At 33.4% G+C, this 14,770-nt stretch overlaps 1 protein-coding gene across 4 annotated transcripts in view; it reads left to right on the top strand.

Moving 5' to 3' along the window:
- LOC134716255 (collagen alpha-1(XXV) chain-like) overlaps positions 1-14,770 on the top strand; it is a 51,191-nt gene that overhangs the window by 23,329 nt on the left and 13,092 nt on the right. For all 4 annotated transcript variants that reach the window (XM_063579133.1, XM_063579135.1, XM_063579134.1 and 1 more), the window contains exons 2-4: positions 8,432-8,483; positions 8,887-8,913; positions 12,639-12,728. In XM_063579133.1, the coding sequence (XP_063435203.1) occupies positions 8,432-8,483; positions 8,887-8,913; positions 12,639-12,728 (169 nt within the window). The remainder of the gene's footprint in view (positions 1-8,431; positions 8,484-8,886; positions 8,914-12,638; positions 12,729-14,770) is intronic.

The raw sequence follows: 14,770 nt of genomic DNA, 5'->3' as shown, positions 1-14,770 counted from the left end.
TGGTACAGGACATTTTAATAAATAAGAACAAGAATGGTGGTTTGAATCTGGTTTTGTGGCATGCCAAACCTCCCGCTTTTATGGTAATGTTTAATATAACATTAAAATGACAACATTACATGATAGGACTATAATACAAACAAATGGGAGAACATATAGTTATCAAAGGTACTAGGATTATAATTTAGTACGCCAGACGCGCGTTTCGTCTACATAAGACTAATCAGTGACGCTCATGTCAAAATATTTATCAAGCCAAACAAGTACAAAGTTGAAAAGCATTGAGGATTCAGAATTCCCCAAAGTTGTGCCAAATACTGCTAAGGTAATCCATATTTTTTTTTATAAAAAATGACCACATAATTGATATGCATGTCAACACCGAAATGCAAACTACTGGGCTGGTGATACCCTCGGGGATGAAACGTTCACTTGCAGTGGCATCGACCCAGTAAGACAGAGAAACAAACGAATAATAGTGTACTTTTCACGAAATAATTTTCTTTGTATTCATCTCGTCAGAAAATTAAAGTGAGCATGAATACTATAATGGCCAAAGAAACAATTAAACCTTTAAAATTCTTCATTTCATTGTATGTATTTGATATAAATCAGTCATGTGGTTACTTTAGTATACTAAAAAGAGAAAAAACTGTAAATTCAATTGTTGTCAAAAAAAGAACGGAAGATTGATAAAAGCCCCATGTAAAAAAAAAGCAACCATCAATTGGGTTTCCTCGATCTAATACTCTGCCTAAATTGAGTAAAAACACCAACAACTCGTAGAGCAGGGCTTGGATCAGAAATTAACAACGAGTGACTGAATACTAACTTAGTAAATGCACATTCGATACGAGATTACTGACGTTGTACATATTCTGTATGTTGATTAAACACACATTCATGTTAATGCGATGTTTTAACTGTTAGAATTCGGCTGTTTTTCTGTTACTGGTTTACAGAAAGAGGCACGGTGGCAACACTTTATTTAAATATCTTTCACGGATTGTTTTTTTTTTGTTATAAGGATAAACAATCTGCTAAAAATGAAATGCAGCCTTTTTATAGAGTATAGACAAATAATTCATAATGACTGTACCGAGTCAGGAATACCACTGTTGTTTTCCATTCGTTAGCTGTTTTTCAGCTTTTAATTTTGTCATTTTAAAAAGCAATTTACGTTTTGAAGTTCCCTTAGAGTTCGGTTAATATTAACTAAAACATGTTTTATATTTTATACGATAGATAATATTAAACACGATCAGTATATTTAATATTAAATAGTCCACGAAATCAATAGGAAAGAAGAAAAATAACAATATATCGTAGTGCTGTTCTTTTCTGTATGAAGTTTTAAATCAAATCTCTGACATCGATCTCATTACATTTTCTAAAAAATTACGTAGCGTGATTACAACACATTATTCTTATATTCGAACACCATTGCTAAATCTAATACATATGTTCAGAACGATATTCTTGATTCTATAATACGCACTATCATAGGTTGCTGGTAAATCTACGAAGTAATAATCTTTAATTGGTCTTGTGTTCACAGTTGGAATGAATATTTTATATTAAACAATATGAGTGTTACATTAATTCTATCAATCAAATATCATCATTGTGTCTTTATAAAACATTTGTTTTGCTACCGACAACTTGATTAGTATCTAGTTTTTGTATTCTTGATTTGTAACTTAAATGGTTTATGCGTAGATTTTTCAGTTTGACTCATGTGCATAATTTGCTTCCTTTTTTCGAGTGTCATTAAAAATCATGAATTCTAATTGAAATACTACAAAAAACATTATGGAAATAAAATTATATTATGTATGCATTTGATTAAAATTTTACAAATCTTTTTAAAAGACTTTCATACTTTTATTTTGTCAAAAAAAGAATCAAAGAAATTTTTTTTTTTATTAAACATGCTCTCCAACAAATGATGAAATGATGTCATCTCTTTTGTTGTAAAGTTTAGTTTTCAATATCCTTTAATGTCAGTTTCTATGAAAACCACCAATTGATCTGCATTAAAAATGTGATTGAATAGTCGAGACGACACATCAAACTATTTGTATCTTAGATATACAAATATATCTTGATACGTGAAATGTGATCATGCGAATTATCAACATAACATATCTTCATTTTAGGAAAACAAGTATAGAAGCGTCAACACCAGCTTAAATCTAAGATCTTGTTTTTATATCGCATTGTCATTTATTCTTATTATATCCCCAGATAGCGATAAAACACTACAATGTATTAATTATTATACAATGTCCCATTAAAATAGTCTCCTGGTACTTATTCAATGTAGATAGATATGTATGATATACTAGTAATATTACGTGTTTACAGAACGTGATATCTAGATTAACCTTCATCAGATATGCTACAGACAAATTTTGGAAAGTAGAAATATACTAGTCAACAAAAGAAACGATACAAGATTTTTTTTTAATTTAAGATAAAGTTTTCCGTTCATTGGACTGATATTGAAGGTAGTTATACTTTATCATTATGGAAATATAAATCCGTTAAAAAAAATGATTTTGTGAAGTTTTTTGCCATTTTTTTTTTTTTTACAAAATTTACATAAAACGACAATTTTAAAAACAAAAGTTCCAACTAATGATGCCAACCTCTAATTTCAAGGTATAGACAGTGTTTGCCATCAATTTGCTTTTAAAAATCATACAGTTTCTTCGTTTATTTGTTAGGCAAAGTTCGGTCTCACGAGAAATCGTTAAAATGTGTACATTATCAACTGATTTACCATAGAGGGTATGTTAAAAGTGATATTCAAAAAGCTGTAGCAATCTTAAAACTAATCCGAAAGGTTCCAAATTTACTGTGTGTTATTTTCATATCTAATGCATTGATTTGAGATGCAAATAAAATTATTTTGTTTTGCATTTTTGAGATTTCAAAAAACACTTTTTTCCCAAAAATTTGAAAAATCAATATTTCAACCCATTAGTTACATCATGAACATAACTTAATTATCATATTGAATATTTTGAACAAATTTGAAATTTTATTTAGTGCATAGAAAATTATGTGTCGATTTTTTTTCAACTTGCCGCAAAACTTATTTGCACCTTTTGATCATTTACACGGAATTTCGATACTTTCCGACAAGTTTGAATTTTCATTATCACATGTGCATACATTGCAAATGAAAGCTTTTTAAAATAGTGTATCAGATTTTGTTTTATATTAAAAACTTTTTGATAAATTGTATTTCAAAGTCGTGTATCGTTTCTTTTGTTGACTAGTATACAAAATAAAAAGGAATCCTAAATATAGAGATCCATGATTGTAGTTGTCTCACTTTTATAAATTTTGGTGTTAGTGCACATGGAGATTACAGTGACACAAACATTTTATAGAAGATATCGTTGCCCGTTTCTGTTTTATTTTAACAAGTTACATTTGTAATATATGTTGTCTTTTTTAAATCAAACATGGTGAACAAAATACGGTTGTACGCCATATTAGTAGTATAGTATAGATGTTGTTTGCATTAATCATTATAAAAGATGACAAAGAGACAACACTCCGACCAAAAACCATAGAATAATAAAAGGCCACATAATGGTCTTCAACTCAGGAAGAGGAAACCTCAACCGCTTCAGCTGGCCCCTAAAATAAAATGTGTATTATTCATGTTCAGTCCAACAAAGTCTAGGTATTTATATATTGATCATTTTGTGTACTAAATTTTAAACGACGATAATTTGTTTTACACAAAGAATCAATTCAAATCAAATTTAGCAGAAAATCGTAGAATTAATCATCTCGAAAGTGTAATTAATTTTAACAATGAAACAAATTGTCAGATTAACGTTTTGTATCCTATATCTCTTGTGAGATAAATTCGTGTTTAATGTAAAAACTGAAAAATGAGCTTTTAGGAGACAATCCTCGTTTCAGCTAATCCCACGAGAGTCAATTCGTTTTATTGTATTCTAAACAAACCAACTGTTTCAATAACTCTTTCAGAAGTTTTTTTTAAAACGAGATAACTTTTGGAATCACTTTAGTAATGTTATAGTTATTTTCTAAGAAGAAAAACTCTTTTATGGATGAACAAAACAAAAGATACATTAACAATTCCGTAATATAACTACATTTGAATTACTGGTAAATATTGATCTCTACGCATGTCAATTGTAATGGAATCGTAAAATATTTATTCCTATTCAACACTCTAATTGTGTAAGGAACCAAGTATATTATGTTGGTCAATCAGATAAGAATTGCAAATGGTCTTATGATTGCCATATATCGACCTATAAATACAAATAAAGCCATCAGATTGTGTTTAATTAATATATCACACATATCTGATCAAAGGTGTTGAAATGTATACTGCAGGAATGTATACTAGCTGTGGAAAGACTTTTATATAGTGTACCGTTAAATTTTTAATTTGAAAGTATATTCTTATGAAAAGACAAAACTTCTGACTTCCTGCAAAGATTTATACAAAACAAAATGTTTTGATTTTGCATGAACTTAGTTCAATAGAGTTGATGAAACGAACGAAGTGCGGAATTTTGTATTCGCATGGGAAATGGAGTCATGTAGTTAAGCAGTAAACTCTTGTCCTACTGACAATGAGATATTTGTAACAAGGTTTTGGCGGTTGTTTATCTCGCCCATGGAAATGTCAAGGAGCGAGACTCGGTTGTCTGAGTTGACATACACAGTAATGAGTAATCCGTCTATATGAGAAGGAGTTCTAACAACTAAACATGGTATACCGTTGGATCGGTCTGCATACCTGTAAAACTGTTGCATATACAACCCCTGAATTTCCATAGTGATCAATTAACATATTCATGTTACATTTTAATGCAGCATTAACATATAACAATTAAAAATAAAACACATCAATGGGCCGAAACTTATGGCGGACGCTACAGGTGAAGCAGCATGATAATGTTCACCCTATTATCGTACTTGTAATCACCTCATATTAATGTTGGTCATACTTTAGACTATGTTGTGTTTTGTAAACTGTTGGAAGTCTTCTGGTCGTTATTTTTCTTTCGATTTTTAACTTATAGATCTAAAATTCAATGTCATTTGGTTTCGGATTAAATCATTTCTTAACATCATGAGCGTAAGTCTGATATCTTTCACTTCGCTTTTAAAGTATGGATACGGTTTTTTATTTTAATTTGCAATGCTATTGTGATCCCTGATTTGTTTTATATAGTAAACCTAAAACAGGAACATTCTATTCTTTAAATAAACAATGATATAAAAATTCTCTAAGCAAATTCAGTTAGAAATGTTACGAATTTGCAGTTTAAGAAGGTTATAATAGTTCTACAGGTATATATTTTCCGATATCTCTATTAGTTTCCCATATCATCTGTTTATCGTTGAAAACTGTATCTAAAATCATCCTTTTATCCTTGGTTGCTATCAGACGCTTTACCTGAACAGTTGTTACTAGGGTGCTCTCTTCGAGGTCCGCGTTAGAAGTATAAATAGTGGGTAGCTATCCAGTGTAAATTGTCATTCTTATCACAGACGTCGTAAGAAGAAGATTAGAAAAAGGTTGGACCGTTAATATTTAAAGACGAGTACCAGGAGTATTCAAACAAATTAGAGTGTTTGAAACCTGTTGAGAAGATATAAATAGTTTCGGTACCGTAGAAGTTGTATAAACAGGGTTAGTGCTTAGGTTTTGCGTTCCACATCTCTCACTATTGCAGTGAGTGTTTGCTGTTAAACCATACCTTAGTGCTACCCTGTTCCAACAGTTTTATAAATATATTTTAATAAAGTTTCATACGTCGAAAGTTTACAACAGTTTGAATAGTTTTCATACATTCGTTTTATTCAGGTTCCAAACATTTAGGTTTCAGGCAATAGTTCCAAACCGTCTGACCCGTTTCAAACATTTAGGATCCAGACAGGTTCCAAACATTTAGGTTCCTGACAGGTTTCAAACATTTAGGTTTCAGACAATAGTTCCAAACCGTCTGACCCGTTTCACACATTTAGGTTCCAGACAGGTTCCAAACATTTAGGTTCCAGACAGGTTCCAAACATTTAGGTACCAGACAAGTTTCATACATTTAGGTTTCAGACCAGCTTTATACATTTAGGTTTCAAACCATTTCTATACATTTATGTTCCAGACTATAGTTTAAAACAGTTGGTTTACTAGTAAACAGTATAGGACATAAAGGGTTTTAAACAGTTTTAATTCAACACGTTCGGGTTAGGTTGATAGGTGTTGAAAATCGTTTTATGTAGTAAAGTATTTGTTTCATATTTGATAGTGATAGTGTAAACTTTTTATTGACTTTAGTACTTTTGAATTGCTTTTCAAATCCCAGGAAACTGGTACGAACCCGAGGATAAAAACATCTAGACGTCCCCGCCCGGTTACATGTTACAGAAAGATTTCACGGTGAGCATTTTCCTTTTAAAAACTGCGTGACATTCTCCAAATCTGGGACTTCTATTCACATCTTCTTCTCCAATTAGGACTATCCTTCTATAACAGCTTATTTGGACCATATCTACTTATGATTGCTATGATTACTGAGTGAACGTGTAGCTTAGAGAAAGGGATTATCAACGCACATCATTATTATAGTATTTTAAAATTTAATGGTTTTTGTTTCTACCACACTGTTTGGTTTGGAAAACGTGTTGCTCCAACTTTTGTTGTATTTTGTGAACTGTTGTATGTCTACTCCTACTGTTTGTCATGGTTTTGTAGTTGTATGTCTACTCCTACTGTTTGTCATGGTTTTGTAGTTGTATGTCTACTCCTACTGTTTGTCATGGTTTTGTAGTTGTATGTCTACTCCTACTGTTTGTCATGGTTTTGTAGTTGTATGTCTACTCCTACTTTTTGTCATGGTTTTGTAGTTGTATGTCTACTCCTACTTTTTGTCATGGTTTTGTAGTTGTATGTCTACTCCTACTTTTTGTCATGGTTTTGTAGTTGTATGTCTACTCCTACTGTTTTTCATGGTTTTGTAGTTGTATGTCTACTCCTACTTTTTGTCATGGTTTTGTAGTTGGTTTATTTCTACGACCTACTTGGTGTTTACAAAGTTTTATATAACAATTAAATTAACTTTATCTTTAAGGAAATTTAATACAGGCTTGACGATAAAGAGATAAAAGAACCATAATTTAACTAAATTCGCAACCATACATATTTCCCCAGACCATAATTGTAATATATGAAGTATTAATATCATGCTTAGATCAATGTTTTAATGTAACAGATCAAGGTTTAAAAGATAACCTTTCCAAATAAGATTGCATTCCTTAAAATATTCATCAAAATACATGAACGGAAAACAGCTAACAAGCTTCGTTAAATATTGACTCAGTGGAGTTGTTCTAATATTACACTTGTTCTGGTTCAAATGAAACAAATGACTTTTTTATCAGTATAACAATCAAGATCAAACAATTCTTGAACATTAGGCTTGTTAATTCATAGTAATTTGGTAATATAGCTGCAACATGAGCTTATTATCTTTAACCGTAACTGCAATAAATAAACATATAAATGTTTTACATATTAACTGCGTCTATTTTTTTACAAGAGAATTAATTAGGCCACGCTTATTACATTTCAGAGTCAAATACGGTCATAAAAACTAGAACAAAATAAATAAAAATCAGAGTAAATGACGATTGCGTAACTTTTCTAAATTTGTGAGTTAATAGAGCAAGGAATAATTTTTAAAATGTTGATAGCAATATCAAGGCACATACAGATAAAGATAAGTCAAGAGCAGAAAATATTAAAAAATAAAAAAATATATTAAGAAAAAAGTTTCAAAAATTCTGTGGCACTCCCTGCCTCTACACAGTTAAACTATTTGTTTATGGTACTCTTGTGATTGTCACGAGCCATAGCTAGACCTTATATAGAACAAAAGCCGTGTACCGACACTAAAAGGTTCACACTCTTAAATCCTATAAGTTGTAGAAGTGTATTTATAGAATACCAAAATGATATCGTGTATGATACAACAATGGGAAAGCAACTGGGTTATGAAAACAACTAAAACACAGCATTGCAGATTTACATATATCTTTCACCTAAGATAAGTTCTTTAAAGAGCTTCATATGGTAGAAATAAAACGTCAATCTTCTCTGGTGTGGATTTGCTACTGGTACGTAGATATAAGAAGATATGCATAGTTTGAAACTCATTCTTATATCTCAATGATTGGTCAATATAATCAATGAGCAGTTTTAAAGACTCGATGACACATTTCAAATTTAAATAATGACCTGTGTTCGAAAATAGACTGCTGAAACATTAAATACTGAATATAACATTGATATAGTTAACCAGTTTATCTCTTTCAAGTAAGAATATTTTCTGGCCAATAATTAAACTTTTTACGTTTTTACTTACAGACTTTGCAAGAATGTGCATATCTAACGAACATATGCAAAGAACAGAATTTAGGTAAGACATAACTCTTAATGTTTTTATTTTGCTTTTCTTGTCGTTTTGTTTATAACTGCAAACTAACAATGTGTTTTGTTAGGTTTTGTTCTTGCCTCAGAATACATGCAAACGTGACAACAAAAATGCATTAACAGCAACGCTTGGTATATCATAAGGCTTACTAGTAAAAACACAATTTGTCTCTGCTCCAAGCTTTAGGCACCACACAGGACTGCGTGTCTTTCGAGGGAAGCAAATCCTGTGAATTCAAATTTTCTATTAACCAAATCAGTAATTTTAAAATCTTTTAAATGTCTCGAAATAATTACAAAATCCATATTGTTTATATGCTTTCTATGTATTTAGTTTATTACTTGTAGTTGCTTTATGAATTTCATGCTATTTTTGCTCCCACTTTTAGGGCTGCCTGCGCTAAAAGGAGACAAAGGTAATTAAAAAAAGAATAAGCAATACTATTACAAAACTACAATCCTGACCTTTCTGTCTTATGATATGTATTTCTTTCGTATCTTTTGATTTAAAAGCAATTCCTCCCCTTAAAACCCCATTAATCCCAACGATGTGTATTTATCATTATAATTTTAGTTTGCTCTTTTTATTGATATGAACTATTTGAGTACCCCTACATTTGCATGCACGCCAGTCCTTTTCCTATGTCAGTTCTCCTTGGAAAACATTGCAACAAACATATTCATATGTTTAACATATGTTTCTCTTATCCATTCTTGTCCATTCGTTTTTGATGCGTTTTATTATTTGATTATGCCATGAGATTATGGACTTTCCGAATTGATTTTCCTCTAAGTTCATTATTTTTGTGAATTCACTTTTTATATTTGAAAAAGTATGGAAACGTATGTTAAGGTCCCATATAAAAAACATGAGAAACATATCATAAAAACCATGAAAAGCATGTGTTTTAAAAACATATGTTGCATTAATTCCTGTTTCGGATACTGTTTTCAAACTGCCATCATATTTATTAATCCATCTTGAAGATGTGGTAATGAGACAACTATCAACCGAAGTTACAATGTAACTGCAATAAATAAACTCATCATAGGATTGAAATTTTATATTTATGCCAGACGCGCGTTTCGTCTACAAAAGACTCATTATTGACGCTCAAATAAAAGAAATGTTAAAAGGACCATATCAAGTACGAAGTTGAAGAACATTGAGAACCAAATAATTCCTAGAAGCAACTATAGGCAACCTTACGGCCTTCGACATTAAAAAACTTTAGTGCCGAGAAGTCGTCTATGAAAAGCCCCGATATGCAAACGTGAAATAATTCAATTGAGAAAACTAACGAGATAACTTATGAAAAACAAATTACAAAGAACAAATAGGACAGACATGAACCAGCTGAAGAACAGGCTCCTAAAAATCTAAAATCTAGTGGGGTTTAACATTTTGAAGGCGCCAACCCTACCATAGCGGGGGCAGTGATTTCTTATTACTACACAAGAACAAACTATGAAAATTAGTTGAGAAGGACTTTACTCATCAGATCGATACAAAATTGAAACAAAAACAAAGACCGGACATGTTTTCTTCATTTTAACATGAACCCAATTCATAACCAGAATATATGTAAAATATACGTACATGAGACAGCTACTCGAATACAAACAATCATATATCAGGGTGATTATGTCTTCAACATAAGATAACTGTATATACCATAGTTCATGCTCTAAACTGCATTCTTACTCAAAAAGTTATTAACTAATTTAACACTGACAGAACTAACGATCTGTCTTAAACAACAAATTCCCCAAAAAAACTGTTAAGATAGAATAATAACAATCGTTGACGTCTCTTTCTCTCAACACAAAACTGAAAAAGGAAAACAAAACAAGTTATCACAAGGATCGCTGTCTTCACACCAAAGTTAAAGTAAATATAGTTTTTGGCAACTAAATACTAGTCTAGCACTAATTAAGGATGCCTATTTCGTAGTTTTGGGATTTTTATGTAATTTTAGAAACCACAACTTATATCATTTATCCATAAGTAAAATTTCGAATTGAGAAAGTAGCCTAGCATGATATTTTTTATCTATTGTATGACAAACTTGACATTATTAGAATTTTAGTCCTTTTCAATAATTAACTTCACAGTTTGATTCAGTTGGGATATGGTATTTAGACATGTCCTCTTACAAAGAAACTTTATGACTGCCATTAATCAGGAAATTGTTAAAACTAATCCGGTGATAGAGCGATTAATTGCTGTTTGCTAAACGTCCAGTGGCAATTAGAAAGACAATCCCAAATGGTATAAACAACAGTTGGTTATAAATAAATCCCTTTAAGGTTAGAAAGCAAACAGCCAAGTTGATATTAAATATAACATATATATTGTCTTATTGTTCAGACTATGACTATTACATAACCAGGTACATAATTATCCGTGAAGCTTTGCATTGTTTCATAGCAATTTTATCAGCATCCTTCACAATTTGATTTAAAAGTGAGATAAGACAAAACTTATAATTATTAACGTGCAGAATAACGATAGGGTTTTTATACTTAAAATAACTATCCGCAATATATAAGCGATTAGGTCTGAAATCCATTAAAAGTTAAAATCATTTACCACCATGTATTTGAATCTCTATTGATAACATAATCTACCATCGCATCCACGAATCAGATAAAACACTATCCATCTGTAAAATTTTCATTTTTTTAGCTCACCTGGCCAAAAGGGCCAAGTGAGCTTTTCCTATCACTTTACGTCCGTCGTCCGTCGTCTGTCGTCCGGCGTCCGGCGTCGTTAACTTTTACAAAAATCTTCTCCTCTGAAAATACTAATACTTAAATTAAACCAAACTTGGCCACACTCATCATTGGGGTATCTAGTTTAAAAAATGTGTCCGGTGACCCGGCCAACCAACCAAGATGGCCGCCATGGCTAAAAATAGAACATAGGGATAAAATGCAGTTTTTTGCTTATAACTCAAAAACCAAAACATTTAGAGCAAACCTGACAAATGTAAAATTGTTAATCAGGTCAAAATCTATCTGCCCTGGAATTTTTAGATGAATCGCACAACCCGTTGTTGGGATGCTGACCCTGAATTGGTAATTTTAAGGAAATTTTGCTGTTTTTGGTTATTATCTTGAATATTATTATAGATAGAGATAAACTGTAAACAGCATTAATGTTCAGGAAAGTCAGATTAACAAATAAGTCAACATGACCAAAATCGTCAGTTGACCCCATTAGGAGTAATTGCTCTTTAAAGTCAATTTTTAAAAATTTTCATAAAATTTGTAAATTTTTATTTACATTGTCCACTCAAACTACTGGGCCATGTTCATTATAGATAGAGATAATTGTAAGCAGCAAGAATGTTAGACCAAGGTGAGCGACAAAGGCTCTTTAGAGCCTCTCGTTTACATTGCAAAGTTGATCAAGTAGTTTTGAGGTTCATAGTTCATATATCGGGAGAGTTGTTTAACACGTGGTGAAGTAATAAACATTTTTTCAAAAACTATTTAAACGACTTATTTAAAAAAACATTAGTATATGCTCTTAGTTGACTCGGTTGCATTGACCATGTCATCATTTCTAGGATAATATGATTATTATAAACATGCAGATCCTGTTTCCATACTCTACTGACAATCTGACAACTTCATACCTGTCAACCTGTGACGATGAAAATGCAGGTCATGACTTCCAATATTTATGAAATCAATCTTAAGGCTAAAAAATACGGGTGAAAACGGGTCATTTTCGGAATTCCCGGGTTATTCAACGACCCGGCGGGTGTTCCGGGTGATCCCTCAGAATTGTGAAAATCTCGGGTCACACCCGCAGAATACGGGTCAGTTGACAGGTGTGCAACATGTCGTTCTATTTTCTGTTCTGGTAATAATTATTTTTAAGCCAATGACATTTTAGTCATTACATTTCTGAAAGTGTGTGACAAAATCAGAAATCCTAAATGTACTAAGCACAGAACGTGGAACGGATCATTGATCCGATACAGCAGAATCTGTCATGACAAGTCATGATTGTAAGCCGATGACAAATCGGTTAAACCGAATGTTCGACGCACATAACTTACTGTTGGGACATTACATTGAACTATAAACAATCGTTTTAATATATATTTTTGATATTTTCCTTTTAAAGGTGACCAGGGAGTAAGAGGAGATAAAGGTGAATTTGGAATTTACGGAATGACTGGACCAAGGGGACCCCCTGGTACAGCTGGACAGCCAGGTAAGCACTGGGTATAAGTGTTATACGACTGACAGGTGTAATGGGACGCACATAGTAAGCTAGTTTCCTGGTTAGAAATTGGTCTTAAGTTATATCTCTCTAACAGGGTCAATGGGACCCCTGGTACAACTGGTATTCCCGGTAAGTTAAATGTCTTTACCAGGTTATGCGACTGACTGGACAAATAGAACCCCTGGTACAACTGGTATACCCGGTAAGTTCTATGTTTTTATCAGGTTATGCGACTGACTGGACCAATGGAACCCCTGGTACAACTGATATACCCGGTAAGTTATATCTCTCTAACAGGGTCAATGGGACCCCTGGTACAACTGGTATACCCGGTAAGTCCTTTGTATCTTACAGGGTCAATGGAACCCCTGGTACAACTGGTATACCCGGTAAGTTCTATGTCTCTAACAGGGTCAATGGAACCCCTGGTACAACTGGTATACCCGGTAAGTTCTATGTCTCTAACAGGGTCAATGGAACCCCTGGTACAACTGGTATGCCCGGTAAGTTCTATGTTTTTATCAGGTTATGCGACTGACTGGACCAATAGAACCCCTGGTACAACTGGTATACCCGGTAAGTTCTATGTTTTTATCAGGTTATGCGACTGACTGGACAAATAGAACCCCTGGTACAACTGGTATACCCGGTAAGTTCTATGTTTTTATCAGGTTATGCGACTGACTGGACCAATAGAACCCCTGGTACAACTGGTATACCCGGTAAGTTCTTTGTCTCTAACAGGGTCAATGGAACCACTTGTACAACTGGTATACTCGTAAGTTCTTTGTCTCTAACAAGATCAATGGAAATCCTGGTACAACTGGTATACCCGGTAAGTTCTATGTCTCTAACAGGGTCAATGGAACCCCTGGTACAACTGGTATACCCGGTAAGTTCTTTGTCTCTAACAGGGTCAATGGAACCACTTGTACAACTGGTATACTCGTAAGTTCTTTGTCTCTAACAGGGTCAATGGAACCACTTGTACAACTGGTATACTCGTAAGTTCTTTGTCTCTAACAAGATCAATGGAACCTCTGGTACAACTGGTATACCCGGTAAGTTCTATGTCTCTAACAGGGTCAATGGAACCCCTGGTACAACTGGTATACCCGGTAAGTTCTATGTTTTTATCAGGTTATGCGACTGACTGGACCAATGGAACCCCTGGTACAACTGGTATACCCGGTAAGTTCTATGTCTCTAACAGGATCAATGGAACCCCTGGTACAACTGGTATACCCGGTAAGTTCTATGTCTCTAACAGGGTCAATGGAACCTCTGGTACAACTGGTATACCCGGTAAGTTCTATGTCTTTATCATGTTATGCGACTGACAGGACCAATGGAACCCCTGGTACAACTGGTATACCCGGTAAGTTCTATGTCTCTAACAGGATCAATGGAACCTCTGGTACAACTGGTATACCCGGTAAGTTCTATGTCTCTAACAGGGTCAATGGAACCCCTGGTACAACTGGTATACCCGGTAAGTTCTATGTCTTTATCAGGTTATGCGACTGACTGGACCAATGGAACCCCTGGTACAACTGGTATACCCGGTAAGTTCTATGTCTCTAACAGGATCAATGGAACCCCTGGTACAACTGGTATACCCGGTAAGTTCTATGTCTCTAACTGGGTCAATTGAACCCCTGGTACAACTGGTATACCCGGTAAGTTCTATGTCTCTAACTGGGTCAATTGAACCCCTGGTACAACTGGTATACCCGGTAAGTCCTTTGTATCTTACAGGGTCAATGGAACCCCTGGTACAACTGGTATACCCGGTAAGTTCTATGTCTCTAACAGGGTCAATGGAACCCCTGGTACAACTGGTATGCCCGGTAAGTTCTATGTCTTTATCAGGTAATGCGACTGACTGGATCAATGGAACCCCTGGAACTACTTGTTCCCAAAATTACTATTGATGAAGAATATCTAGTACTATTTCATTTAATTTATTTGGTTCATAATATCATATCATAGGTTTTTTTAAGACTCTACGAAACTTGTAAATAGGAATA

The sequence above is a fragment of the Mytilus trossulus genome, chromosome 4 (genome assembly GCF_036588685.1).
Source record: "Mytilus trossulus isolate FHL-02 chromosome 4, PNRI_Mtr1.1.1.hap1, whole genome shotgun sequence".
Taxonomy (NCBI): Eukaryota; Metazoa; Mollusca; class Bivalvia; order Mytilida; family Mytilidae; genus Mytilus; species Mytilus trossulus.
Note: the sequence above shows the minus strand (reverse complement) of the source record. Positions and strands in the feature narration are given on the sequence as shown.